This window comes from Melitaea cinxia, chromosome 2 (assembly GCF_905220565.1).
Source record: "Melitaea cinxia chromosome 2, ilMelCinx1.1, whole genome shotgun sequence".
NCBI classification, from domain to species: Eukaryota; Metazoa; Arthropoda; class Insecta; order Lepidoptera; family Nymphalidae; genus Melitaea; species Melitaea cinxia.
In genome coordinates, this window is record NC_059395.1 from 15,273,471 (window position 1) to 15,301,348 (window position 27,878).

Here is a 27,878-nt window from a genome sequence, read left to right on the forward strand (position 1 = left end):
GAAATTATTTTTTCGTCGTTTTATCACATAAAAACCTTTTTTGTTTATTATTTTTTAAATACGGTACAAACTGCCGTGATGACAATTGTTTAAAGATGGCTGCTCGTGAGCTTGACAAACGTATATACCAGCATCATAAAAGTAAAGGACAGGGACGGAGATATGTGCATTGTAACACTGTACCCAGTGTAACAGTGTGTTAGGTTCCTTTAACATATCTCCACCAGTAATTGACTGGTTTCAAAGTTACTTGTATGGGCGTCGGCAGCGTTTGCAAGTTCAAGATACTTTCTCTGACTGGGCCAACGTATTTGCTGGCGTACCGCAAGGTGGCGTGTTGTCTCCTCTTCTTTTTTCTTTATTTATAAATTCAGTGACTACCAACTTATCTTCTCTCTATCACCTGTATGCAGATGATCTTCAAATATACACTCACTCTAAGCTGGCTGATCTACCCACGAGTATCCACCAACTAAATAATGACTTGGACCTTATTTTTAAATGGAGTAACGCGTACGGGTTAAAAGTTAATCCTGCTAAGTCTCAAGTGATTATCGTGGGTAGTCCAAAACTAGTCAGTAGCATTGATTGGTTACTTTTACCTCCTGTACTCTTCAACAAGGTAGTTTTGAACGTCAGTGATAAAGTGAAAAATCTAGGAATAACTTTCGATCGTCATCTCTCTTGGTCACCTTAATTAACTGAGCTAAGCCGGAAATTGTTTGCAGCCGTCGGTTCACTTCGTCGACTCCAGTACTTTCTTCCCTTGCCTACCAAAATTGCGCTGGCACAATCACTACTTTTACCAATCCTTTGACTATGCAGATACGTGTTTTCTGGATCTCAAAGAGGAGCAACTAAATAAGCTTGAGCGCCTTCAAAATCTCTGTTTAAGTTTGATATTTGGTCTTCGAAAGTTGACCACGTCTCCGATTTTTGCAGTAAACTCAAGTGGCTCCCAATTCGCCTTCGCAGGAATACCCATGTACTTACTCTACTCTGCTGTGTTCTTTTTAATCCTAATGCCCCTCATTACGTTAAAGAACGGTTTACGTTTCTTTGCGATTCCCATGAGCGCTCCCTTAGATCTGAATCCAATTTGCTTCTGAAAATTCCTCCCCATTCTACCTCCTTCTACTAAAATTCATTTACTGTTAATGCTGCCCGTCTGTGGAACTCTCTTCCGCTTTCAATAAAACAAGCTCCAACACAAGCTTGCTTCAAGCAACGCCTTAAAAAGCATTATATGTCGCTCATTAAGTCATAACTGTCGGGATTTGTAGTTTACTTTATGTGTACATATATGTATATATTTATGTGTGTGTGTGTGTATATGTATATATTTTTATATATGTATGTATGTGTGTATGTATGTTTATGTGTGTGTATATGTATATTATATAGTATACTATATATGTAAGTCTATCATATCGTAGTTTTTATCTATTTGTTATTGATTTTTCCTCCTTAATTTGTGCACACTTCTAACCACTGCTACTGTATCGTGTCCAGTACCCAAAGGTTATCTGGAAGAAATCGCTGTTTGGCGATAAGATCGCCTTTGTACATATTGTGTTGTGTCTTTCTTTGTATGTGTCTGTATTTTGGTGTACATTAAGAATAAATAAATAAATAAAAACACTGTACTCCACCTTACCCTATTCAAAGAAAATTATCATTCCAAAATGTTAATACTCCAACTTCTTATTCTCCACAAAAATCTTACAAGAAAACAGTTTTATCCAAATCTTCCCGTCCTATAAACGTTGGAAAACTGCACATAACAACATCATAAAAGAATTTTCCTTAAAAATTTAAAATTAAATCCTTTAAAATTATAGTCCAATTACAAATTATACTCCCTCCACACAAGAACCAACAAAAATATCAGATATTAGATATATGGATACTATACAACGGCTGAACATTCTATACGTTTCATACTATCAAGTCAGATTAAGATTCTTATTATCTTGATGTAGTAATTTCTAATTAAATATAATTTTTAAAAAAATAATTAAAAATTGTCAGTGCAGGATTTCTTTAGGCAACCCATCGTTAAAATATTATCTAATATATTAAATCTAGTACGTTTCATTATATTATGATATTATCAGCTCGGTGAAGATCGATTTACTTAAGTTCGGATCTTCTATTATTACAAGATTTTTAACGTGCAATATTTTGTTTTTTTCTTGAAACCTTAATTAAAAAAAAGTAATTTTTGAAAAGTAAAATCATTTCAGATTACGTATTAGTTACTGTTATGGAAATATATTCGGTAAATATTTTGGTTTTCTTAATAAATGAGAAATGGCCGTTTTTTTACTTACACATATTCAAATTTGTTCATGCGTGTGTAAGTTTCAAAATAACCGGTTAACGTTTTCTTATAAACCACGACGTTTACCGTTGATGCGAATTCAACCCCAACAAGTAAAGTTCGCGACATGATATTTTTTTTACTGTGTAACATTTCTTCATAAGTGTTTATCTGTATATACTTTGCTACGTGTTAGAAAATTGTTCGTTGGGTTAGAGAGTCACCCACAATTCCCAACACGAGACTACGAGAGAGAGAGTAAAAAATAATCCTACAGAATCTTAATCTTCTTTTTCAAAAACTCACAAAACCAACTTACACTAAAGCAAAGCTTATACCATAAGAAACTACAATGACTCACCCACAATAAATTGCACCCAGATCTTAAGACGGCGAGAGAATCCAACCCAAAAAGACCGCAAACACTCGCCCTGAGGCTTATATACAGCAAAACCCGCGCGTCGAGACACAACTACCCCCTAAGGTGAACCGCGACGTAATACAATACGAGGGTATTCCAAAGAATTAAATCAGTCGCCTAGAAAAAGTAAATAGCAACGCTAATGCATAACTGTGCTATTAAAAATATATGCTACAACTTTTGGTACTAACTGGTGTTCAAAGTCGTCATGATGAAGCCGAAGGGTGGTCATTGGCATCATGTGTCAAACCCTTGTCACCCAACGAGCATAGGCTCGTTCGATTTGTCTTTACGAGCACTCTGATCGTGGTTTTCGGATCTGATGATTCTGATCGTGGTTTCGAAAACCGATGGTTTTCGAGGTCATCATGATGAAGCCGAAGGGTGGCCATCGTATATTGCCATATATTATTATTAGGCCATTGTATGTTACATTTTTGAATAGCATATCAAAAATTGACCTTTCTAGCGGGGTTCGAACCCGCGTCTCCGACTGACCGTGTCGGTCAAAAATGCTTAGAATTCCTAATGTGTGGGTAACACAAAAATAAAATCGTAGACATTGTATATTACGTTTCAAATCACATGTAGATATTTAAAACATTTTACTTTGATTACAGATGTCTGAAAGAAAATTAGTCACGGCTTTCGCCGCATGCGAAACCCCGGGTGGGTTATTCGTCCATTAATAATAATAATAATAAATGTTTATTTCATCAATAACCAACACATTACAATAATAACACAAAGGTTGAATTCTTCTTTTGAGTGCAATAAGCTCCCGTGCCAGAAGGAGTCACTCTTCCTTAACACACTCATACTTAATAGAAAGTTATAAGACGAAGCAAACTAAGCTTTACAAATAATACAAATAAATAAAAGAAAAAAGAAAATTGTTAGTAATAACCTGTGTGTGTGTGTGTGTGTGTGTGTGTTTGTGTGTTTTTTTTGTATAAAGACTAAGTATTTAGATATCCAAACCTATTTACAAAATATGCTCAAATAAAACTTCTGTATCTTCATAACTTAGAGTTTTAAGCCACGCAGTTACTTTTTGCTTACATTCGCGCAGATTTAAAGGGTATATTTGTAGGATATTGTTACATTTATTATACAAGTGGGATGCAAGATATTGAAATTGGGATTGAGCAAATCTTGTGTGTGTCTGGATTTTCCTAACAACACTAGTGTTTGTTCGCTTATTTATATTATTAGGGTTGAAGTCTGATTCAGTGTGTTTTTTTATTATTATATGTAATATAAAAAGGATCGGTGACGACGATCGGGTAATTTTGAAGAGGTCTCCGTCGTCGTCCCAATTGTGGGTTAGAAATTTTGTTTATTTCTGAATACACTTAGTAGTCGTTTTGGTGTGGTGTTGAGGATGGTTTATAAGTCTTAGGATTTACCGACATAAGTTGGGAAATGTAAGGATTTTTGAAAATGAAACATTTTTTTCGGGCTTTTACTATTAGAATTTAGTACATGCTAGGTTTTACCACTGACAGCTAGTAAAAGTTGGTTTTGGGAATAAAACAAGGATTAATTCTTATTGGAACGAAGTTCCTTACGGCACGCTTGACATTTGGCTGGGTGACCGAACTGAGAAAAATGTGCGACTAAAACCGTAAGAAAAATATATAATGGAAGTGACCTAATATCAGTTACACGACTATATAATATGACGTATGTAAAACTAAAATATTACTAGTAAACTTTTTTTTAATTACTTATGTAACTTTATACTGTCGACAAAAATAAATAGACACATTTTTTTTTTATTTCACTTAATAGTTTGAATTATTATTATTATTATTATTTTGTTTGATTTATTTTATTTTACGGTATTTGTTATTTTCTAAAATACTAAATTTTCTAAATACGTTTATGTACTTAATAAAAACCAATCAATAAAATTAAAAAAAATCAAGAACTAGAAAATATATAATTATAAAATTCAACATTTTTTTTCAATTGTGTTGCTTCTATACTATCCGAAGGGATTTTCGTTCCTACCTGGTGTCCCATGACACCACATAATTTTTTAATTTATTTCAGTCAAAAACTTTTATTATTTTTATTTGGATTTTTTTAAGGAACACTCATTTTAAATTATTTCCTAAATAGTTAAAATTAAAACAAGTAAAACCTTCTCACAAACATAACAGAATCAGTATTGTTTATTATTTTATATATTATTGGCATTTATTAAGAGGTAGTAAAATATACTTGTTACAAGCAAATTAGTTTGTAACTTAACAAATAAATTGAAAAAAAAACAAAAGATAATTATTATTAATTAATAGCTAGGTTAAAAAAAAAACATTTTACTTGTTACGACACGGAGTGCTATTGGAGTGTTGCATTTAGAATTACAAAGTAATCCTGATGACTTGTAAGTGCATTTCTTCGACGAGCATTTTTTGAGACAGTTACATTTTTTGAATCATTGTCCTCCAGTCAACTACAATTTCCCAACAACTTCTCGAAGACTCTTTTCTTTAACAACTTCTTCTATTTTTATAAAATCTTCAGAGCGTGAGATAAACTGTCTCCGTGTTTAAAGCTTCTTTATTACTGCAATTTTGGTACCCAATTGGTAAAACTCACTGTCTTTTACATCTACTGCAATAATGCTTTTAGGGTCAGTTTTAACTCTGTCAATGTTAGGTATTTTCAGTTTTAGATTTTGGCCAACTTTCGCATTTGGATATTTGTCAGCCGATACGGCTTTAATTTTTTCAGCTTGGTGTTCCAAATTAAATTTTGCTTTGGTTCTTATTGCCTGCACAGCTTCTATTTTTTTCGTTATTGGATATTCTTGAGTTGCGTTTGTATGTAGCATTTACTGTGCCTTTAATGTAAATCCTAAGACTTACCAAGTGAATGGTGGTAAAAGTGCGCAACGCAAAATCGTTCGGGCTTTTACCATTAAGATTTGATAAATCTTAGGTTTTACTCTTAAATCTTAGGATTTACCATAATTCGTGCATTTACAGTAACATATATATACCAAATTTTTTTCGAACTCAGCATATTTCACGTTTCTTGTAATTGCGCACTTCACATCATACTTTTGGTGACATTAGCGCCATTTCTGTCGAATTTTGAACAATAAATTTTCGTTAATTCTTTATCAGAATATACTTTTTTAGCTGAATCCTCATATAACACGGTGCTCCTTTCATCTACACTCCATACTAATTTAGGAAAAAATCTAGAAACAATTTATTATCAAATGAAACGACGTTTGAAAAAGAATGCTGTAAAAATCTATATTCCTTGGTAAATAAAGAAGAACTCTTAAACTATGTATTTTTTATACTAAGCAGACTTTAAAATTTTGTAGCAGCGGAGAATCGTGCATATTCTTTAAGTCTAACTGCATTGATATTTATAAAACCAGTGCTGTCTTCTGGTGAAAATCCTCCCGCAATTTCCATTGAAACTAAGTCCTTATTATACAAGCTTCTGTTACTTGTTCTTGCCAAAACAGTAACTGAAACAAAAGATCAATAATTTAAACGGATAGCATTTTTTTAACTTTAATGATAATACTTACACTATTTAAATTTTTTTATGAGACGGAAAATCTCGCAAATCTTTACAGATATATAAAATTGGAGTGTCTGTTTGTAATATTAAAATAACCGCTTTTTACTAAATGCGTATGGATGTACACACGGTTCATATACTAAAATAACATTTTTTACAATTTTTGTTGTCTGTCTATTTGTTCCGGCTAATCTCTGAAATGGCTTGACCGATTTTAGCTTGACTTTCACTAGCAGATAGCTGATGTAGTAAGGAGTAACTTAGGCTACTTTTATTTTAGAAATTTATTTATTTTATAACTCTGCGAACTGAACAATAACTTAATTTGTACGATTTTATCTTTGTGTTACCCACACGTTAGGAAATTCTAAACATTTTTTATTATCATATCAAAAATCGACCGTTCTAGCGGGGTTCGAACCTGCATCTCCAACTGACCGTGTCGGTGCTCTAGTCAATTAAGCTATGGAACGATGTACCCGTTAGATCGAAATTTTTGATATGATGATTTTATATTCGGTTTAAGCGAACCGTGGAACCGTGGCACCGTGGTGTCGTTTTCTATCAAAGATTTTCATTGTAATATAAAACATTGAATAGTTACGGGTTTCTGTAAAGAACTCACTATAGACAGCCAAGTCGACTATAAAAAATTAAATTGGTAGCTGAATTACTTACCTACCAAGTTCACCAAAAGTATTGATTTTTAAGTTCGTAAGTTTAATTGAGTTTTCCTTTCAAAAATTGTTTAATTATTTAAAATAAATAATAATTATGCTAAATAAAATTTTATAATATATCTATAGTAAACCAAAAAATACTATTGTAAAATATATAAAATATATGTTGATTCCGCCCGATAAACTGTCACGTAGTTTGGCGGGTTAAGAAATTATAAAATAATTTATTATTTATTTATTTACTGTTCTGTAATTCTGTATAATGTTTATAATAAGTATATGTGGATATATTACCATTTCCTTTGAAAATTTGTACAGTTACCATGCCAGTAACTGATTCCTCGGACAATTCCAAGCACTTTCTCGTATAGGCAGCTTCAGGCGAAAACCAAAAGCCATTGTACACAAAATCGGCCATTTTATCTTGGAGATATTTTTTCAGTCTGTAACATTTACAAAAATAACAAAGCACCCTGTTTTTAGAATATGTATTTTTGATCAGAAACCTTTAGATGAATTACCTGTTTCTTTAATTACTTAATTTCAAAAAATATATACATAATGGTTATCAATATTAGTTGGGCGAAATATTAGAAGATTTATCATACCTTAAAACCTCTTTGTCGAGAGCATAAGCTTCTAAATCCAAATGAGTAACATGCAGTATGGTTCCTGCTGGAGTTTCATAGAGTCCTCGAGACTGAAGAAAAAATAAATCAAAAAAAATGATCAGACCATGCCTGTCCATGTATGGATCAGGCCTAAAATTAGACCTGATCAAGTCTGATGTCAAATATGATCATGCGTATGCCCATGCTTGTTCATGCATGGTCAGACCTGAAGCGTTCAGATCCAGAAATAATACAAAACCGGTCTGTTTAGACATGAGCCTTTAGGCCTGATTATGCATTAAAAGGAATTCATCATAACTTAGTTACAAGATTTGTTCACGGCTGTGATTTCTTCATAAAAAGTAGTAGTCACTAGAAGTAGTCCTCAGTGAAGTGTGTAGTAAATTTTTTAAGTTTTACTTACCTTGAGGCCGAGAAAACGATTTTCTACTATATCAATGCGACCGACGCCGTGTTGACCGCCAATTTTATTCAGCGTCTGCACCATAGCTAGCGGGTCGGAAATAACTAGAGCCTTATCTTGGCCACTTGGAATTTTGATGGAAATTGGTACACCTGAAATTTATTTTATCATACTAATGTTTTAAATGTGAATGTTTGAATGGTTGTTTTTTTACACACAAAAATTGTTACATTAGATCATCAGAATAATAACATAGGCTATTATTATATCTACTGGACATTTGGGTAAGATCATTAATTCCCTAGAACCGCAAGGTACAGCTAACTTTATATATATACCTATATAAAGGAGGTAATTGGAAACGAATTTGACTTTTTTTATTTTATCCTTTTTTCACTGGCATGCAGAAAAATCCACCAGCCCGCAGTGGAACAGCGCGGTGGATTAAGCTCGAATCCTTCTCCTACATGGAGAAAGAGGCCTATGCCCAGCAGTGGGATGTTACAGGCTGAATCGTGATACAGAAAAAATATCAAACTACAAAAAAAAAAATTTGGACTATCTTTATATCCACATTATTTAACGAGTCAAATAATATACCTACACTTTTAATTTTGTTAGAGTTAATAATGTTAGGAATTAGTTTTTCTGATACTAAACCTTTTTCAAAAGAAACATCAATTGTGGAAGGGTAATCGTCCGTTTCGGTAAGGTCACGCGTCATTTTATATATTCCGCTTGGAGGTACGACAGCTGGATCTTCCAACACACCCGATTCGTAACTAAATATATGCATAAAGTATTTAAAAAAATTAGATTAAGTACACCGTTTATTTGAAGTACATAAAATATGGGTTTGTTAGTGTACCTTATATGCATTAAATTTTCATCTGTGGACCATGGAGATTTAGGTGTTGCTGCAACAGGTATATGATGTTGTTTTGCAAATTCAATGAGATCGCTGCGTCCTTGGAATCTGTTAAAAAACTCCGGCAGACGCCATGGAGCTATCACCTTTGAAGCGTAATATTACGTTAAATGTAATTTCATTTTTAATACATTAGAATAAAGATATACCTATTTTTACCTTTCCCTCTGGCCATAATGAATAAACATTGAGCTCAAAGCGGACTTGATCATTTCCCTTGCCGGTAGCTCCGTGTGAAATATATCTTAAGTAAAAAAAGCAAACACCTTTATTATTATTTTATTTTAAAAACACAAGTAATTGTTCGTACAAACGAACGAATTTTATAATTAAATATGAAGGTTGTTGACGCACGCTAAATTTAAGCTGTCTATAGAATTTGGTAAAACTAAAAATTAAGAGTAGAAACTATACAAAGACCTGATTAAAAATAAGTAACAAAAAATTGTGTACTGTGTGGCTACGGTACTAAAGAATTTAGGCACCCCCTCTCTTCCCGTGGGTGTCGTAAGAGGCGACTAAGGGTTATCACAGTTTCACTACCACCTTGGAACTTAAAAAGCCGACCGGTGGCGGGATAACCATCCAACTGCTGGCTTTGAAATACACAGGCCGAAAACGGGCAGCAGCGTCTTCGGTGCGACAAAGCCAGTACTGCGATCACCAACTCGCCTGCCCAGCGTGGTGACTATGGGCAAAACACATGAGTTCACGTTATTTTTGGCGTAAACTTGTGGAGGCCTATGTCCAGCAGTGGACTGTATAGGCTGTAATGATGATAATGATGAACAAAAAATTATGATAAATAATCGATGTGCACACTCCAACTTCAATTGAGAAGCCTCCAATACATAAAACGAGTGTGCTTTAGACCACACGACAGCAGTAACTCTCTCTGTCTATCTTCACTAATTTATATCTCCCTCTCAACTTCCGTTCGCCTCGCCCGAACACACTATTCGTAACGCTCTCGTCACGCATCCACCAGTTTACTCCCCAAGTCAAGCGTGCGTTATATTATTAAAAAGCTTGTCGTACTCATAACATAACATTAAAAACGATAAATAAAACTATTACGATATTTTTTGTTCTTTTAGTTAATCGAAAAGTAATTTGACTGCGTGTATAAAATTAAATTACATATATTATATTTTAAATATAACTTATTAAAATATAGGAGCATCAAAAGAATTTCTTGCTCAAATTAAATAAAAATTGACGTCTAAAGACTAAACTAAAGAGAGAAGGCAAATTCAGCAAATCCTTCAGGGAGTCAAAGTAAAAGAAGAAGAAGAAGAAGGCAAATTCATTGGTAACTGACTGTTAAAGATAACGTAATGTATCATGGTCAATAGTCTTATAAGCTTTTTAGTATGAAATTGTAATACGAGTTTTCAATACAGAGCCGTATTGCAATGTAGAACAAATATCAGTATAAAAGGAACATAACACAGTTAGCTCGAAGAGCTTCTGCGGGATTTGGGGATAGGATCGGCAACGCGTTGCGATGCTTATGGTGTTGCAGACGTCTGTCTATAAGCTACGGTAATCGCTTACCATTACCGTGAGCCGTACGCTTGTTTGCCGACCTAGTTATATATAAAAAAAAAAAAACAATATCGTAATATCTCATGCGCGTTTTTTTTTTTAAATTTCCATTGACATTTCTAACGGCCACACATATGTACGTATTTTTATAATTTACATGTACTATTTTCTTCTTCTAATATTTTATAATGAAACTTACTTAGCGCCTAATCTTTTGGCAGTGTTAACGATTCCAACAGAGATGCAAGGGCGCGCTAGGGAGGTGCCTAAATAATATCGGCTCTCGTAAACTAATCCCATTTGAATCCCCGGTAGCATGTAATTTGTAACAAATTCTTTGCGTAAATCTTCAACTATCACCTAAACCGTAAAGAAAAAAATATTTGTTGGTAAGTTATTCAGAAGGAATTTTTATTTCTGTAAGCATGCAAAAAAAAAACAATAAGTAGAAAGAATAATATTAACAATACTAATTAAAAATACCTACATCTTTAGCACCTACAAGCTTTGCCTTTTCCCTTGCTCTATCAAAATCTTCATTTTGCCCAATATCAGCAATATAACATACAACATCGTAATTTTTTTGAATCAACCTTAAACGAAAATGTTTTTATGGTAAAACTTAAGGGTGTATAATTCTTAATTTTATGTGGTAGCTACTGAAACTTACAATTAATATTCCAACATTAAAACATATAATTATAACGAAAAGAATATTGTATCAAAGTTCCTACCATTTTAAAATGCAGCTGGTATCTAGCCCACCAGAATACGCTAAAATAATAAGATCTTTTGCCATCTTGCCAAGTAACACGATGAACTAGATTAAGAGTATAGTTAAAACTGAAGAATATATGATATTGCTTCATTACATATTCTCTAGATAACCTTACGGGTCAATTAACATTTAGATAATCGTATAACGATTGCTGCTATATTTAGTTTACTTTTGTTTAAAAACATAGAATGGAATTTATCGTGATACGCAAAGATATTGTTACTGAAAAATTAAAACTAATAATGAAAGCAAAGTGAAGAAGCTATTAAAATCTAAGTTGTGCTATGATGTAACGGGTTGTAATTTTCACAGGTACATACACAAGTTATTCACTACGCTATTTTACTGGAGTTGTTGCCACAAACTTGTTTACTACGGTTTCAAAGGTTTTTAACCGACTTCCAAAAAAGGAGGAGGTTCTCAATTCGACTGTATTTTTTTTATGTATGTTACATCAGAACTTTTGACCGGGTGGACCGATTTCGACAATTTTTTTTTAATCGAAAGGTTGTGTGTGTCAATTGGTCCCATTTAAATTTATTTGAGATCTAACAACTACTTTTCGAGTTATATCTAATAATGCGTTTTTACTTGACGCTTTTTTCGTCGACCTACGTTGTATTATACCGCATAACTTTCTATTGGATGTACCGATTTTGACCATGATAATTCCTTCCAGGATCTGATGATGGGATCCCAGAGAAATCGAGGGAAACTCTCGAAAATCTGCAATAACTTTTTACTGGGTGTACTGATTTTGATAATTTTTAATTTAATCAAAAGCTGATGTTTATCATGTGGTCACATATAAATTTTATCGAGATCTGGTAACTAATTTTTGAGTAATCTCTGATAACGCGTAGTTACTTGACTATTTTTTCGTCGATCTACGTTTATTACTCGTCGATGAAATTGAAGTCGGTTTTTTTTTCGTTTGTGAGCAAACACAATTATTTTTTTATGTAGTCCATAGCCAAAACATTAAAGAACATGTCAATTCAAACCATATCAAGTTTATGCTGTAGGTTTAATATACACTTGTACAACGCGAACTAAATCTGCTGTCCCGAGTTATCACACACAGTCTATTCGAAGTAGATCTGCCAAACACAGTACCTATCAAGTCCGATCGAATATAACATTTTTTTTCACAGCACGAGGACTGCTATCAATTGTACGGTTTCACATTATTGGTAGGAAATATTAAAAGTGCGCTTATAGGATGATTAATATTTTATTTGTATGTAACACTTGAATACTGACAGTTAACACAGGTAAAATGAAATGCATATATCCTACATAATTGCACAAACATGGGCATAGACTATCAACTAAGAATTAAAAATTAAAACATTATATGTAATATTCTAACAATCCCAAACCCACATCTTTACGATATGTAAATGACTATTTTATATTAGATACCATTATGCAGTCATGTTCTTTTGTTATCATCTGAACCAAAAGCTCAAAATATATTAACTACTATGTACGGATTTATTTGTAATTAATAATTTAGACAGTCATGCTATGATATTATTTTAATACTAATAATTGTATGTTTATTATTGGAATGTTGAGATAACTAAAACATCGACTTCTAACACACGTATGTATATGCGAAAATTACTAACAAGATTACAGAGACGATATTCAGAACATCTAACGTATCTAGTATTACTACTGTATATATTTTCAATTAACGCGATAGTTCCTGAAAGACAATAAAAGTAATAAAGAACATTTCGTGTTTTACTTTCTCCACATGTATTATGTCTTTTGGCATTAAATTGTATTCCCACAAGAGACTAATCTTATTATTTATAATAAACGAATAACACATATAAACTTATCTTTATAAATAAGGCCCTATTCTCTTTTACTTCCTTTCCAAAGTTTAGTCTATAATAGTAGTTACTTTACAGTTTATCATCAGAGATAACTTGTTACAATATCTGCTACATTAAGAATGGGTTAAGGAATTAATACTAATCTATTATAATAACTTAATCCACGTTAACATTAATAATTAGATGTTATATTATTAAAACTTGTAAAACATCAACAATATAAATATTTTGATCAAAATAGTAACCTAAAACTATAAACAAAACATTGAATTGTTAACACAATTCATTGCAAACAATATCACAATTACACTAAGTAGTTAATTTAAATATTTTTAAAAGCAAAATGTGATTTATTTTGTTAAAAATTCGTCTCAACAACTAACTGTTACAATATGCTTCAAGCATATATTTTAACTTTTAAAGTGAACATATTGCTCTCCATAAAACCGCAACGTGTCAAATTAATTTATATATGCCATATAAAGCCTTAATTGTTAAAAATTTAATTCGAAGTTTAATGCAATGTATTTAATTAGAAGCATGTACTAACCTATGACGAAAGCACATAAAAATGCCGAGTCACTATTCACGAGGGTCGCTAGGAATTTTAGGATCCAATCTAGCTACAAGTATTGTTTTAATAATATGTGACTTAGCGTTGCCTATTTAGAAAACTCAACAACTGGGTTCTTGGAGTGAGGGATCTGACTTTTTTGCGTCAACAATGACATGTGACTTCTAAAAAATACTTCTAAAAAAATCATAGCAATACACATCAGTACTATTATATTATCAAGACATGTTCGATGTTGTTTAAGCGGTGAGAGAGCTGAGGTCGGAGAGGAAGTTGTCAGGAGTGAGAATGTGAGATGAGCCGATGATCACTTCCCAGTTCTTGAGAGCTGCCGTCACTTCGTAGGCGCAACGGATTTCGGAGAAGCAGACGCCTAAAAAATAAATATAAATAATTAAAAATTAAACATACCATTATACCAATCATGTTTTTGACTGAATTTTTGTAAGTAGTATATGACAAAAAAAAAAATTAACACATCAAGACTTACTAAAAAAATTATTAGAAGACATAATATCGAACTGGACTGTAAAGAGCAATAACTGAATTTTTTGTTGATTTTCAACAGAATTTTACATTCAGAAGTGATAGTAGCTTCATATTAAGCATAATTAATTGATTATAATCATTATTCATAAAATCACTATTTCAAAGTGCTTTTGTGACTTTCTATACTCGAGAGAATTATTTGTTTCCTAAATTTCACGAACATTAAAATATTATAAAAACTTTTTTTTTTATATTTAAAGAACTTATAACTTACCGCCAACCACAAAGACAATCAGACGCGGAACATTTTTAATAGTTTGTTGCGCCTTATCTTTATGCCAATGACCGTATCGTACACTAAAATAGAACAAATTACAAATAAATAAATACAGTCAAATTAAAACTCATAATAATAGTTTGTGATATCCACGGGTATCGTAATCGCGGTAAATCCCGATAAGATAAAGGTAAAATAAGGTAAAAACAATAGATAAAGAATAATTTTTGTACCTAGTTGGAGCTTGATATCCAGAAGTCTGTGCACGTCCAGCGAGGAAGGGAAAGTGACGTTGATCCAATTTGTCATCAATTGAGTCTTCAATTATGTCCTTGAATATCAATTGATATCAATATATACATAAATTATAATAATGTAATTAGGAGTTCAAAAAAAAAAAATAATAGGCTCATTCATTTTCATTTGATTTCATTTCATTCATTTTAAAATAGGCTTTTGTAGGGTAAAATCCCATGGAGAACCTATTTGTTGAGCACGATTACAAAATTTTTAATTAAAGTTGTTTATCAAATTTAATGAAATGATGATGATGATGATGACGATGATGAAAAAATTTAATATTGTTAAAAAAAGTTACCTTGATCACTGGTGTCCAACGGGACATCTGATAAGTCTGTTCAGTGATTCTTTCTTTCCGTGGTACTTGGTATTGTTTTTTTCGGTTACCCTGTACAATATGAAGAAGATTAAGAGATAATGTTAAACCAATTTTATTATGAGTTGTATAATTGAAGTTTATTTATAAGTAAAAATAAATGTTAATTACATTTCTTTGTTACTACTTTCCAGTCTGTATATTGCTTAACTCAGTTTTAAATGAAAATCGGTTTTAAAATATAATGGGCATGCAAATACTATTTGAGTACACAAGTCTTGTAAAATAACCGATTTTGTTAAAAGTTATAACATAACATAGTAATAGCATAATTGTCAATATAACAGACCAACAGATAACTGACGTGTATTTAAAAATGGCGGTATTGGAAATATGTTTCGGGATGAAGAGTGGAGCAGTGATCATAAACAAATTGTAAAGCGGATGCAACCACGCGAACTTCTAGTAATATGTGACTAAGTAGTGCATAGACTTAATATTCAACGTGTTTGCATAACAATCATAGCACTGGCTGTTTATCTGTAAGTCGTCAGTTCCATCCGCGCTCATGACAAACTTTTCTACAGACCACACAAATCATACGTGAAGCCATGAAGTGTGAGGAATTTATTTATTTATTAATAGATAACAAGTAATACTAACGTCGACGACAACGTTGAGACCGAGGTTTGCGAGGTTGAGCAGCGCCTGCTTGTCGGACGGCTCTAGTTGAGCATGAGTAACCAGCTTGTTGAGGTTCTCCTCCGATATGCCGTTCTTAGACATTATGTACAAGGCTATTATACGCATCTTGTCGTAGTTTTTAATTGACTGGAATAAAAAGGCATAAACTGTAAAACTACAAGCATAAATACTAATATGATTACTATCACACAATTTTCAGTAAATAATGTTGATCCTTTTGTTAAAAATGGTACATCTGGGTTAAAATTAAACAGAAAGTATCTAAATATACATAACTAACACAAAAAACGTGCTACAATATTATTTAGCCTCTTGCCTTCCTGGGTAAATGGGCTATCCAACACAAAAAGAATTTTTCAATTCACACCATTAGTTCCTGAGATTAGTGCATTCAAACAAACAAAACTTTTCAGCTTTATAATATTTTATAGATTTACATTATTTTTATCAACATATACTTAACATAAAATTAAAACAATAAATACGGTATTAAAACCAAAAGATCATCATCATTATAAGATGTATTTTAAAATGCAAAATAATAAACCTTAATTTTACCTGATCAAGTAACACAGGAACAATGCTTCTCATGTGATCCTTGATTTTTTCGCCTTCAGCATCAGTACCCATAGCCAGATCCTAAAATGAAAATAAAATTTAGTTTAATTCATAAATGAACATTAGTTTTCAGAACTTATAATTATTATTATTTACATTATGAAAACTTTTCATATAGAAATTATATTATGTATGTACTATGATCGTTTCAGCCCTTAATATCCCACTGTTGGGCATAGGCCTCTTTCCCCACGTAGGAGAAGGATCAGAACTTAATCCAGAATGCTGCTTCGAACGATTGCTATCAGGTGTACATGATAACAACCGGGAACGACGGCTAAACATGCTCTCCGAGGCAATGTGGGTAGACCCACAAGGACTGCACAAACACCCAAACCACAGCAAACATACGTATGGCAAATACAAATGTTTGTCATGTGCGGATATCGAATCCACAACTACCAGTGCCACGGCCACAAACCAGTGCTGTGACAGTTGTACTTATGACACATATAATAACTTCCCATTAACTACAAAACTATTAAAACAGAACTACAAGGGGCATAAACTTATAAGCATCTTATTCTAGTATCAAACTAGCTTTGTACTAGAGATGTAATTAAGGTTGCCACAAGTAAGGTTGTTGTTTTTATGTCGGTCAGAAACTAAGTAGAGTAGCAATATAGGAAAAATTATATATTTTCACCTGTTCAACTTTGCAAAGCTTGTCTACATAGCCCTGGTAAGCCTTCATGCAGTCCTCAGCGAGACGCAGGTGTGTGGCATACTTTGACAGTTCCTTCTGGTACTGTGGCATTTTTTTGATCATTTGCGATAAGTCGCGCATGGACTGTTTATCACCTGATTAAAAGACAGAAGCAAACATTTATTTCTTCAACTCTTACTTTAAGAACTCAAACATGTATTTTTAGACACAAGAATATATGATAAAGAGATAATATGAAATGTTGAATATGGTTCGTTAGTTGCTACCAAATCCATGTAACATATTTCCTTTCTCTCATATGTGTATCTTTTGTAAGATAAAATTAGAATGATAGATGCAAAAATTTCTACATTCAAAAAGCAAATATAAATCCTTTCATAGTTAACTACTGCTTTGAAATAGAATTGAGTTTATGTTTTTTTTTCGTACCTCCTCCCATGCGTTTTGATTCAGTGAACTTCTTGAGATTCTTGGTTACAGAAGTAGAGACGACAGCGATGTGCTGGTGTCGCAGCTCCACCCACAGTTCATCATTTTCATCCAAAAGTACCTCCTTCATATGTCCTTGCGATGCTTCATATCTGAAAATCAGAGAATGATATTACTAAAAACAGTAAGCAACACAAAAACTTTTAAAAGTCATTTTATGTAATCGTAACATGTAATCAGTCAGACAGCATTTCTATCTCACAAAATTTCACTTCATGTGAAAGACAGAAGCGTTGCAATATTTCTTTAATGGAGGACCTATTCTCTTATTTTCATTGATGGTTATGTATGTTTTTTTATGTTTTCTATTTCGTATAAATAAATAAATAATTATCTTATAATATTCACACACAGTCATCTGTTCCTAAGATAAGCAGCTTAATGCTTGTGTTATAGGTAATAAGTTGGCTGATATGGCTAAACATTTTTTTTAATATACACGAAAATAATACATTTATAAATACAAATACTACACTCAGACTCAGGCGGGAATCGAAATCACAACCCGCGGAGGAGAAAGCACACACACAAGTTTGTCGCATGTGTCTACAGTACTAAAAACATTGTTTATAATATGTTTAATATGTTTAAAACCAAGTTGAAAGAGTAATAATATTTGCGCAAGCTCTTAAAAAAACCCCAAATCTATCCAAATGTCTTAGGTTTCAAAAGTTAATGTTCCAGCCAGCCATACTAATCTAAAAAGAGGTAACCATTTCCATTTACCTGTAGACGTCATTTTCGATGGGGAGTAAGTCATAGGCCATGGCTTGCAGAGTTAGCTCGTGCAGTAGAGGAGACACGCAGTCGAATCCACGGTCTAATACTAGTAGCTGAGAGCGCGCTTTTTCAGGACCCTCGCCCATAGTTGGCTCGTCGGCCTACAGAAAATTAAACTTTTATTCAAATAGGCTTCAAAAGGACCTTCGAATCGGCATTTTACATTTTTTAAAATTATGTTTAGTTAAAAGTGAACCTACCACCGATTCGGAATGTAGATTCTTCACAGAAGAATGGGTAGGAAACTTCGCAGTTACACTTTAAAAAACACTGTGTTTTTATATAGCTATCGTTAGAACTATCTTTATAGGGTTTTCCTTAGTTTCAGTTAGTTATTTATCATTAATTTTTGGGTGTGCGAGTAATTAAATTCTACTGCAGTATGTAGATATAGTATTAGTAGGTAGAACACATTTTATTGTGTAGTTTAAATCAAATATGATACCATAAGCCCAACAACCTGACTGACCATAATATGCTCTAAAAATAGAATATACAGTTTCCTCAATCGCTAATAAGCAGAAAGTATCACTCAAATAAATTAAGTTAATCAGTTTACAATCAAATTATGCTAACTGCGAAGTTTCTTGCCGATTCTTCTCTGCAGAATTTACATTCCAAATCTGTGGTAGCTTTTCTTTTACAAAAAATAATAATCATTTTTAAAGTTTTAACTTGTAAAATGATGATTCGAAAGTGCTCATGGGGCCTATTTAAATAAAGTTGTTTTTGATTTTGATGTGCATATCAGTAAATAAAGTTCTTAGCGAAATACTTAACAGAATTAGAAAAAATAGTGTTTAGTAAACTGATGATTTGAATTTTTTTGAGGCTACTACTTTGCTTATTTGTTTTTCGTAAATATTCGTTTCTGCAAACCTAGTTTAGATAATTATGAACTTAACTAATACAAATAGGTCAAATTGCTTATGTTATTCACAATGGGTGCTATTTCAAATACACAGTAAGTGGTAGTACCTATATCCAGAAAAATAAGACAGTTTGGCCATACTTCTTTTTAACCGACTACAAAAAACGTCGGAGTTTCTCAATTTGACTGTATTTTCTTATGTTACCTCATAACTTTTAACTAAGTGGACTAATTTAGATGATTCTTTTTTTAATTAAATCTGGTGTTTGTCATGAAGTCCCATTTAAATTTGTACGAGATCTGGCGAGTAATTTTTGAGTTATCTTTAAGAATGCGTATTTATTTGACTATTTTACCTACCTACGTCGGCGTCGTATTACTTGTCGATGTAATCGAAGTCGGTATTTTTTTCATTTGCGAGATCATAATTATTTATAAAATAATTTCAAATGATAATACAATACCATAACGGTACCTTATATGCATCTAGTTTCTGCTGAATAAGCTGAGCCAGTTCAACATTGCGCTCCCAGTCACTGCAAGAATTATTAAAAAATAAATAAATAGTGCTTTTCGCCAGTAATATTGCAACGTTAATGAAGGTCTTAATAGTGAATGTGAAAGCTTGTTAGTCTTTATTTGTTACAGTATTTATATATTGTTAAAATAAATGTTTTGAAAGAAATTTTTACTTTTGTAAAATGAGCACACATACATTTTGCTATTACAAGTTAGTGTATAATGTATGTATATATATATATGAATTACCTGCGATAACGAACGGATGGGTACTCTCCAAGAGTAGCGCAAAGAGTTGCGATTTGCTCTGCAATGCGCTCCATATTGGCGTTGCGTGTCTGCGTGAGAGCCGGGTTGTACATGCATTGGAAGGTATCCGGCGAATCCAAAGAAAATACCTAAAATTATATATTACAATAAATAAGATATATATCAGTTAAACTTTATTTTAAAAAAAACTTATAATTTGTCTATATAATGTCATTCATTCTGATCATGTTCTTACTGTCTGCTAGGGAAATTATTTTATACATAATCGGCTCAACATTATTCACAATCTTGTTTGATGGAAAGAAAAGACCTATAATAGTTGCAGTGAGCGTGCCTAGAAAATGCCTATTCACTCTAACTCTTGACCTTGAACTATAGCGAGACATTGTATATAGGAGCTTTTAACATGTAAGCGTTTTGTGTTAGGTATGTTAAGCTGAGTGTGTTGTTGATTTTAACTAAATTCATAAACAGACCAGAAAAAAATATTCTTATATAAATACAACATCTACCTCAAACTAACCAGGAATCAAACCCACATTCTCCAGTTATTAGGCAACTACAAGCACCACCAAAACAGAACGGTTGACACTACGTTATGATTATGCTTTATTATTTATTTGCAATTTTATCATATAATTCTATAGTAAATTAGACAGACTTGTGTAAGCTTACTGAAAGTATATTACCTGACTCTCATAAGGCAAGAAGGCAATGTTGATTTCCTTCAAAGTTTTGATTTTTCTAGCAGCTGAAGATTTGCAGAGCTCATTGAATAATTCCTCAGGGCACACTTATTATAGCAGCGTGCAAAGTAATGTTACATCTTAACAATTTTTTTTTAAACAGAGCCACATAAGTGTCTCTTCTTATACAGAGGTATTACACAAAAGGACAAACCTGTTGTTCGTATGGTATGAAAGCTATGTTGATCTCCTTTAATGTTTTAATATATTTAGCTACGGGACTACGTGATAATTCATCAAAGAGTACATCGGGACAAGCTGTAATTTAAAATAAAAATAAATGCAACTAAATATCAAAGCATAAAATGAAAAAAAAAAAAGTGTAATAAGAAGAAAAAAAAGTAATGTATTTGCAGCTAGCTATACAAGCTGTAGTTTTGCAAATTTTAACACTTTAATGATTTTGCTCATTAATTATGGTCTAATCATGATTTATATCTATGGCCATATTATATCAAAGTTTAATAATAACAAGGAAGAATAATTAACTAGCTGTACCCTGCGCGCGTTGCTACGCTTTTTATAAATTTTTTTTTTGGTCGTACCAACTCAGAAACCTTTGTGTACCTGTTCACAACACTTTGCTGAAGATATGATCAATTACATAGTTTGTGATTCTACAAAGAACATACAGACAAACATCCATTTTTATACATATAGATAGCAAAAATAAAACATAGACTAGAAAGGTTATTAACTAAAAGAAGAACATACAATAGTTAATAATAAATAATCTTTATCCTTAATTTTAGTAAATATGTTTTAGATTAAGCTTTGGATGTAAGGAATCCACTTAATATACAATCATGGTTTTCCACAAATATATTACATTATATATTGTCATTTTTCTTACCTTCAGTAAAGAACACATGTGCAGCTTTATACATGATGCGGTTACCAACAGAGAAATCATTGATCAAAGCATGAACTGATTTCTCTGATGGTGTGATTAAGTAAATGCCATCCATGGTGTACAGCGGCTCACGTTTCTTGTGGATGTCTTCTACCACTTAAAAATAAAATATTATTTTCATGTTTATTATAAGTTTTTAAGCTTTTATTGTAACTATGAACACTTTTAATTTCTATGTTTTTTTTTATATAACTAGGTCGGCAAACAAGCGTACAGCTCACACGGATGGTAATCGATTACCACAGCCTATAGACGTCTGCAACACCAGAAGCATTGCAAGTGCTGACCCCATTCACAATTCCACTCCAAGAGCTCTGGTCACCTTACTCACCAACAGGAACACAACACTGCTTTAAAACAGTATTATTTAGGTGTGAACTTCTGTAAGGCCTAGATACTACCCCAGTAATGCTGTTCCATATTTTGAGAAGGAAATTTTCTGCTGTGTACTACATCAGCTGAATTTTGTCATTTATATTGTCAAATAATGGGAGTTATAAAGTGATAATTAATCGTTGCAAGTCCCGCAGAATCAAAAGTGCACATGTTTAATATTGTATAGTTGATATCACATTTATACAATAATTACTCTAATTTTTTAGATGAGAGATGATTCATACTAAGCTTATTTATTTTTGTTGACAATGCCAGTCTGATCAGTGGCGTAGCTATCATAGGGCCAGGTGGTGCAGTGCACCAGGGCCCCGGAGCTCAGGGGGCCCTCTAACCTCAGCTTTGAAAAAAAAAAAATAATAAAATAAAATAAATTAAAAAAAAAATCTTATGAGCAGGCTCGAGCCTCGAGTCAAGATTTTTTTAAAAAATCTTGTGAGCAGGCTCGAGCCTCGAGTCAAGATTTTTTTAATTTTAATCTCATCTGTATAATAAATATTCTATATTGTCATGTGCGTCGTTGTTTATTTATTCCCTTTTTCTTCTATTAAACACATGGATATTCTAATAGAGACGGGGTATGGATTTAGCCTACTAGGGATAAGTTCAACTCACTGCTTCCTATTCTTATTCCTATCAATAATTTTAAAGGCCAATACAAGTTCAAACAACGCGGAAAGAGGGGAGGAGGGCCCGATTCTTTCCCTATGCACCAGGGCCCTTGTCCCCCTAGCTACGCCACTGAGTCTGATACATGAAAAAAATGACTAGTCATGGCAGTTAAAAAGAATATGTATTTTATGCTGTGTTATAATTGTAATAACATTGATTTGTGCTGTCTTGGAACTATTGAAAGCCATTATATCAAAGTAATGAATGAATGAATACTTATAGTATTAAACATAAAATTAATATTAACCAAGTGGAAATAGCACAGGTGGGCATGGCCCGGCTCAAATGTCATTGCATGAGAAGTACACAAGTTCAATGAGAAGTTTCTTGATTTATTATTACTTGTTATAATACTATGTATATCCATTATCTATTAAAAAAAAAATAACCATGAACATCAAGAAATCCAGCATACTCTATGTATTTAAGAGGCTGAAATAATTGAAATCATGAAATACATCTGTTGGTACACCGGTCATAAGACATGTCACTGGTTGTTATGTAAGCAGTCACGTTTTTAATCCCTACACATAGAAAACATATGTTTGCCATACAGATATTTACCTCGGTCTTGGCATTTTACTTGTGTATTGTGTTTTCAAACCCCAGGAGAAATTCCTACTTGGGGCCATTGGGTGTAAGGTGTTTATTTATCTAATCAACATACTTACATGTTATGCCTTCTGCAGAAATGTCGTGCATTTTGCAGCATGCAGAGACCATGCGCATGGACAGCTGGTCCACTATGAGGATACGCCATTCTATACGCTGTGACTCCTTGCCTTTGGGTCCGCGATAGCGGATCACCTCATTCATAATCTCTATAAATTTTATAAACAATTTTTAATATCATTGCTTTTATAGTATTTAAAATAGATTCTATAGATTTAAATTCTTACATCAATATTTCATAAAATGTATGATGCAACTGAATTTCCAGTTTACAAATTACAAAACATATAAATTTGTAATAAATTGTTTTATTTGTTCAATAAGAGTAGTGTAGTTTTAATATACAGTGATCTTCCATATATTATATTTATATTATTTTATAATATTGTTCTTACGTTTTTATAATTCTATATCTAGAAGAAATTAAGTTGTATTAAACCTAAATTTATTTTACCGAAAGGTTTTAGGGCTGAAAAGAAGATTTGAGAAGGGACATACATTACTTGAAAATGTTTTATTTACTTTTTCTTTTTTCATTATGTATTTCGTAAAAAGGGGAGTATTTGGACCGCATCGTATGACGTACATCGCCTACTCGCTCACAACTCCCCACCCCACAAGTGACATAGGAAAATCAATAATAAACACCTAACTAATTTTTGCTATTATAACAAAGAATTAACACTTATTTAATAGAGCTGACAGTTTTATTAACGATTTGTAGTCTATAAACCTAGTAATAAGATGGTTTATAGAATATAGTTTACAATAAATATTTTTACAACTGCGAAACATTTTCACAGAACAAAAAGCCTTAGATCTAAACGAAGATACCTTTTATTTGTATATTTCAAAATTATTATATTTTCTCAGAGCGCTTACAAAACAGTACTAAGTCAATACTTAAAAACATTAGTCATTGAATAGATTACAATTATTCGTACCACTAGTTTTGTCATTAGTTCCAAATAAGATCGATTGTTAAATAATTTACAGATTTATAACAGTAAACACAAATTTAGGATCTAGGAGCTAGTAACTACCATTTTAAATGTATTTAATTAACATTTTTTTTACTTACTTTGACCGACAAGTGCTTTTAGTGCCATCTTGTTCCATAGACTAACTAATATGGTGAAAAATTATAGAGTCGTATTTTGACATTGAACAAGTATTATAAGATGAGAAAAATCACTTGACAGTTTTGCATTGCCAATATGGAAAATGTGATGATGATTCGCGAGTACAACTTTTTATAACCAATCTCCTTCGTGCGTGTCTTCTGGTTCTCCACACGTTCTCCACTCTAAGTGACATTGGCGGAATCAACCGTGCCCCACTGGCGCAACTGAAAGCCATTGAACTAATCAATCAATCAATCAATAATTTTTTCTAATTTCTTTCAAGCTTGATGGCTCTTTAAAATTAGTGCGTTATTAGCGTAGCTAATTTTGCCAATGTTAAGAGAGGTAAGGCACAGCAGGATATATGTATAAAAAAGGTGGAAAATATTCAAAGGAATTTAGTTGTTTAGTTAATAAATTAGTAGACAAGTGACCAAGATATAAACGGCAAATTAAAACGCTTCAGTGTCTAACAAGTAAATTGACGACAAGGTTTCTAACGTATTCTTTTTCTTACGCTGTGTGGTTACGGCAGTAAAGAATATAGCCACTCCCTCTTTTCCCGTGGGTGTCGTAAGAGGCGACTAAGGGATAACACAGTTCCATTACCACCTTGGAACTTAAAAAGTCGACAGATAGCGGAATAAATATCCAAGTACTGACTTTGAAATACTCAGGCCGAAGACGGGCAGCAGTCTCTTCGGTGCTATAAAGCCAGCCCTGCGGTCACCAACCCGCCTACTAAGCGTGGTGACTATGGGCAAAACACATGAGTTGGACTGTGATAGGCTTAAATCAGATCATTTTATCAAATCATTTCAGTTTCATTATATTAGCATATTGAATAGTTAACTTGTGTCGGTCGTTTATTTGATAACTTCAAAAATTTGTAAATGAATATCAATATTAATATATCCATACTTAGAAAAAATATCTTGTCTTTGGCAAAATTTAGAATTCATTAAATAGTTTTGTGATATTATGCAACGGGATATTTATCTAATAAGTAAAATAAATCGTTTTCCCAATTTATTTAGGTTTAATATTATATTAAAGCGTATTTAAAAAAAAAAACAATATTTCGTGCGCGCACAGTCAACAGTTGGGTCAATATCAGAAGAGGGAGAAACAATATATTGCTATTTTATTCCATCATACGATTGTTGAAGTGTATTCGCTATTTCGCCTGTTTGCCGATTTAGTTTTTTATATGCTTGCGTAAGTGATGGATGTCGCGCGAGATTTTTAAATACTGTAATCACGTGTACGTAAATTGTGCGATATATATAAAAAAGTGTATGTTGCGTTAGTCTTGTAATTTCTACACTGCCTACACTTAAGTTTCAAAATAACTGGATTTATGTAAAAATAAAACAGTAAAATATTTTTTCACTTTGAATTAAAACAATTAAATTTAGTAAATACTCGGTGTTGACTCTAATTAAAAATTAGTATGCTGAAAAAAAATTATATCTAAAATAATACTAAAACTTATACTCTTTCGTGCATAGAATCATAGATTGTTTAATATGGATTATTGCCTAAATTCTATTTCTAACCTTTGAATTAAATATTTATGAAGTTGGGAACACGGAGATTATTACAAAAAAGAATATATAGGTACCTCTTTTCAAATCAAGTTTTTGTAAATAAACTTATATTGAATAAAAATTTACAGTGATTATTTGAGTTAATTCAATCAATTTCCATTGATCAAAGTGGTTGTCTTTTTATCGGTCGCCGGTGAAAGTGAGGTGCGGCGTTTGAAGAGTCACTTTGTATATTCCACTGGCCGTCTGATTAGTTATAGCCAGTAACTACTGACTAGTGCTGTAGTAACTAGTATAGTGAAATGTAGTGGAGAATTAGCGATATGTGTTAGCGCTGAGCGCGTTTTTGGCAAATGTTTTTTTTTTTGAGTTGTGATTGTGTTCAAGATGAGTGATGAAATATCTGTTGTGATCTCCTACCCTTGCCGCGCTGAAGGCTGGTTAGATAAATGTGGTAAGTGGCTATAGTTATGATTTTTGATAAAATGTTTGCTGATCGTTTTCTATTTAAATATATGATTGCATACGCGAGTTATTTGGGGCGATTTACGTAAGCGCAAAACAAACGACATGCATTTTATTTGTGCAAGACAAGCGCATTGTTTGGGATGAAATAACTTATAAATTTTATAATAGGTACCTAAGATACAAATTATTTGATCTTTGAACAATTTCAAATAAATATAAAACCTTTTTTGTGATCGAACAGTAGATTGTTTTTCAATCAAAATGTGTATTTACATGACCATTAAACCCTCCAAAATTGCTATTTTTTTATCGTGTCTATCCCACAGCTGGATGTCAGCTCCTTTTCCTTTAGGGAAAAAGGAAAGGGTGGAAGTTTTATGCGCCACTCTGCGCCTTTGCGGGTTGATGGATAAACTTCTAGTTTTAAATTATACTCATGGTCAGCAGTGAAAGGAAATATTGTGTGGTAAATAATTCTGAGTCATCCATTTATGACATTATCACATCAGCTTACCCGCAGCAGAGTAGCGTGATGGTCATGAAATATTTATTAATAATGCAAGTTGCTATTCAAGCATTCCGCAGAAGAATATTTATTTTTATAATTATTGACACGATATATATCGTTAGTTCGTAAAAATATTCAGTATTGTATTTGTACTGTATAAATAAATACACAATTATAGCCTGTTTATTTTCAATTTCACTATTTGGGAATGTCAGTTATGTCTCCGAATTTCTACCAAGATAATTTTGTAAATTATTAATGTTTTCGTTTTTCTACTAAATGGGCGGATGAGTTTCTAAACAATTTTAAAACTTGAAAATTCGTCAATACATTTAATTTTATCGTGTCCTCGACCCATCTTTGATCATAGAGGTCATAAGTGTAGTGTAGCGAATTTTGGTTAAAATTCGTTTTTTTTTTAAAGAAATGATATGTCTAGTTACGATGAATGATCCTTTGCTGGAATGATATTTCAACCTCTTTTTTCGTTCTCTTGCCTGTTGTTAGGATTACATCTACGACCTCGGTTAAAATAAACATTAAGCCTATTTTTCCACGTGATATCATCTCAGGCCTTACTTATTCTTTCCAATTCGGTTAACTTTTATGTATGGTTTCTCTTTTCTACGTGCCGTGTTAACCAAGGATAAAATATGAAGGTGTTAATATCGACATTTGTATATTTTTAACCGACTTCCAAAAAAGGAGGAGGTTCTCAATTCGACTGTATTTTTTTTAAATGTATGTTACATCAGAACTTTTGACCGGGTGGACTGATTTCGACAATTTTTTTTAATCGAAAGGTGGTGTGTGTCAATTGGTCCCATTTAAATTTATTT

General features: G+C 32.5%; 2 protein-coding genes across 2 annotated transcripts; both read right to left on the minus strand.

Annotated features, from left to right (window-relative positions):
* Nucleotides 1-5,993: 5,993 nt before the first annotated feature.
* LOC123660985 (argininosuccinate synthase) lies at nucleotides 5,994-11,329 on the minus strand. Its single transcript, XM_045596003.1, has 10 exons — nucleotides 11,225-11,329; nucleotides 10,978-11,083; nucleotides 10,690-10,850; nucleotides 9,102-9,186; nucleotides 8,883-9,028; nucleotides 8,675-8,796; nucleotides 8,015-8,166; nucleotides 7,588-7,679; nucleotides 7,274-7,422; nucleotides 5,994-6,243 (listed from the first exon to the last, which is right to left on the minus strand). The coding sequence occupies exons 1-10, from the start codon at nucleotides 11,287-11,289 to the stop codon at nucleotides 6,080-6,082; spliced, it is 1,242 nt and encodes a 413-aa protein (XP_045451959.1). The 5' UTR covers nucleotides 11,290-11,329; the 3' UTR covers nucleotides 5,994-6,079.
* Nucleotides 11,330-12,486: 1,157 nt separating this feature from the next.
* Nucleotides 12,487-24,514, minus strand: LOC123665756 (protein ROP). Its single transcript, XM_045600020.1, has 15 exons — nucleotides 24,471-24,514; nucleotides 23,389-23,538; nucleotides 21,593-21,748; nucleotides 20,894-20,997; nucleotides 19,973-20,121; nucleotides 19,680-19,740; nucleotides 18,280-18,434; nucleotides 17,494-17,645; nucleotides 17,044-17,198; nucleotides 16,338-16,418; nucleotides 15,738-15,905; nucleotides 15,057-15,146; nucleotides 14,692-14,789; nucleotides 14,456-14,538; nucleotides 12,487-14,065 (listed from the first exon to the last, which is right to left on the minus strand). Exons 1-15 carry the CDS (start codon nucleotides 24,496-24,498, stop codon nucleotides 13,932-13,934), a joined length of 1,764 nt encoding a protein of 587 aa, XP_045455976.1. The 5' UTR covers nucleotides 24,499-24,514; the 3' UTR covers nucleotides 12,487-13,931.
* Nucleotides 24,515-27,878: the final 3,364 nt, after the last annotated feature.

Excerpts from the sequence above, each read along its gene's own strand:
- LOC123665756 (XM_045600020.1), bottom strand. The coding sequence starts at position 24,498 with ATGGCACTAAAAGCACTTGTCGGTCAAA. Across the intron at positions 18,435-19,679 it reads AGAAACTAGATGCATATAAG|GCCGACGAGCCAACTATGGG; the intron begins GTACCGTTATGG and ends AATTTTCTGTAG. Across the intron at positions 14,790-15,056 it reads GTTGGACACCAGTGATCAAG|GACATAATTGAAGACTCAAT; the intron begins GTAACTTTTTTT and ends TTGATATTCAAG.
- LOC123660985 (XM_045596003.1), bottom strand. The coding sequence starts at position 11,289 with ATGGCAAAAGATCTTATTATTTTAGCGTATTCTGGTGGGCTAGATACC. Across the intron at positions 9,187-10,689 it reads GCCAAAAGATTAGGCGCTAA|ATATATTTCACACGGAGCTA; the intron begins GTAAGTTTCATT and ends TTTTTACTTAAG. Across the intron at positions 9,029-9,101 it reads CATTATGGCCAGAGGGAAAG|GTGATAGCTCCATGGCGTCT; the intron begins GTAAAAATAGGT and ends TACGCTTCAAAG.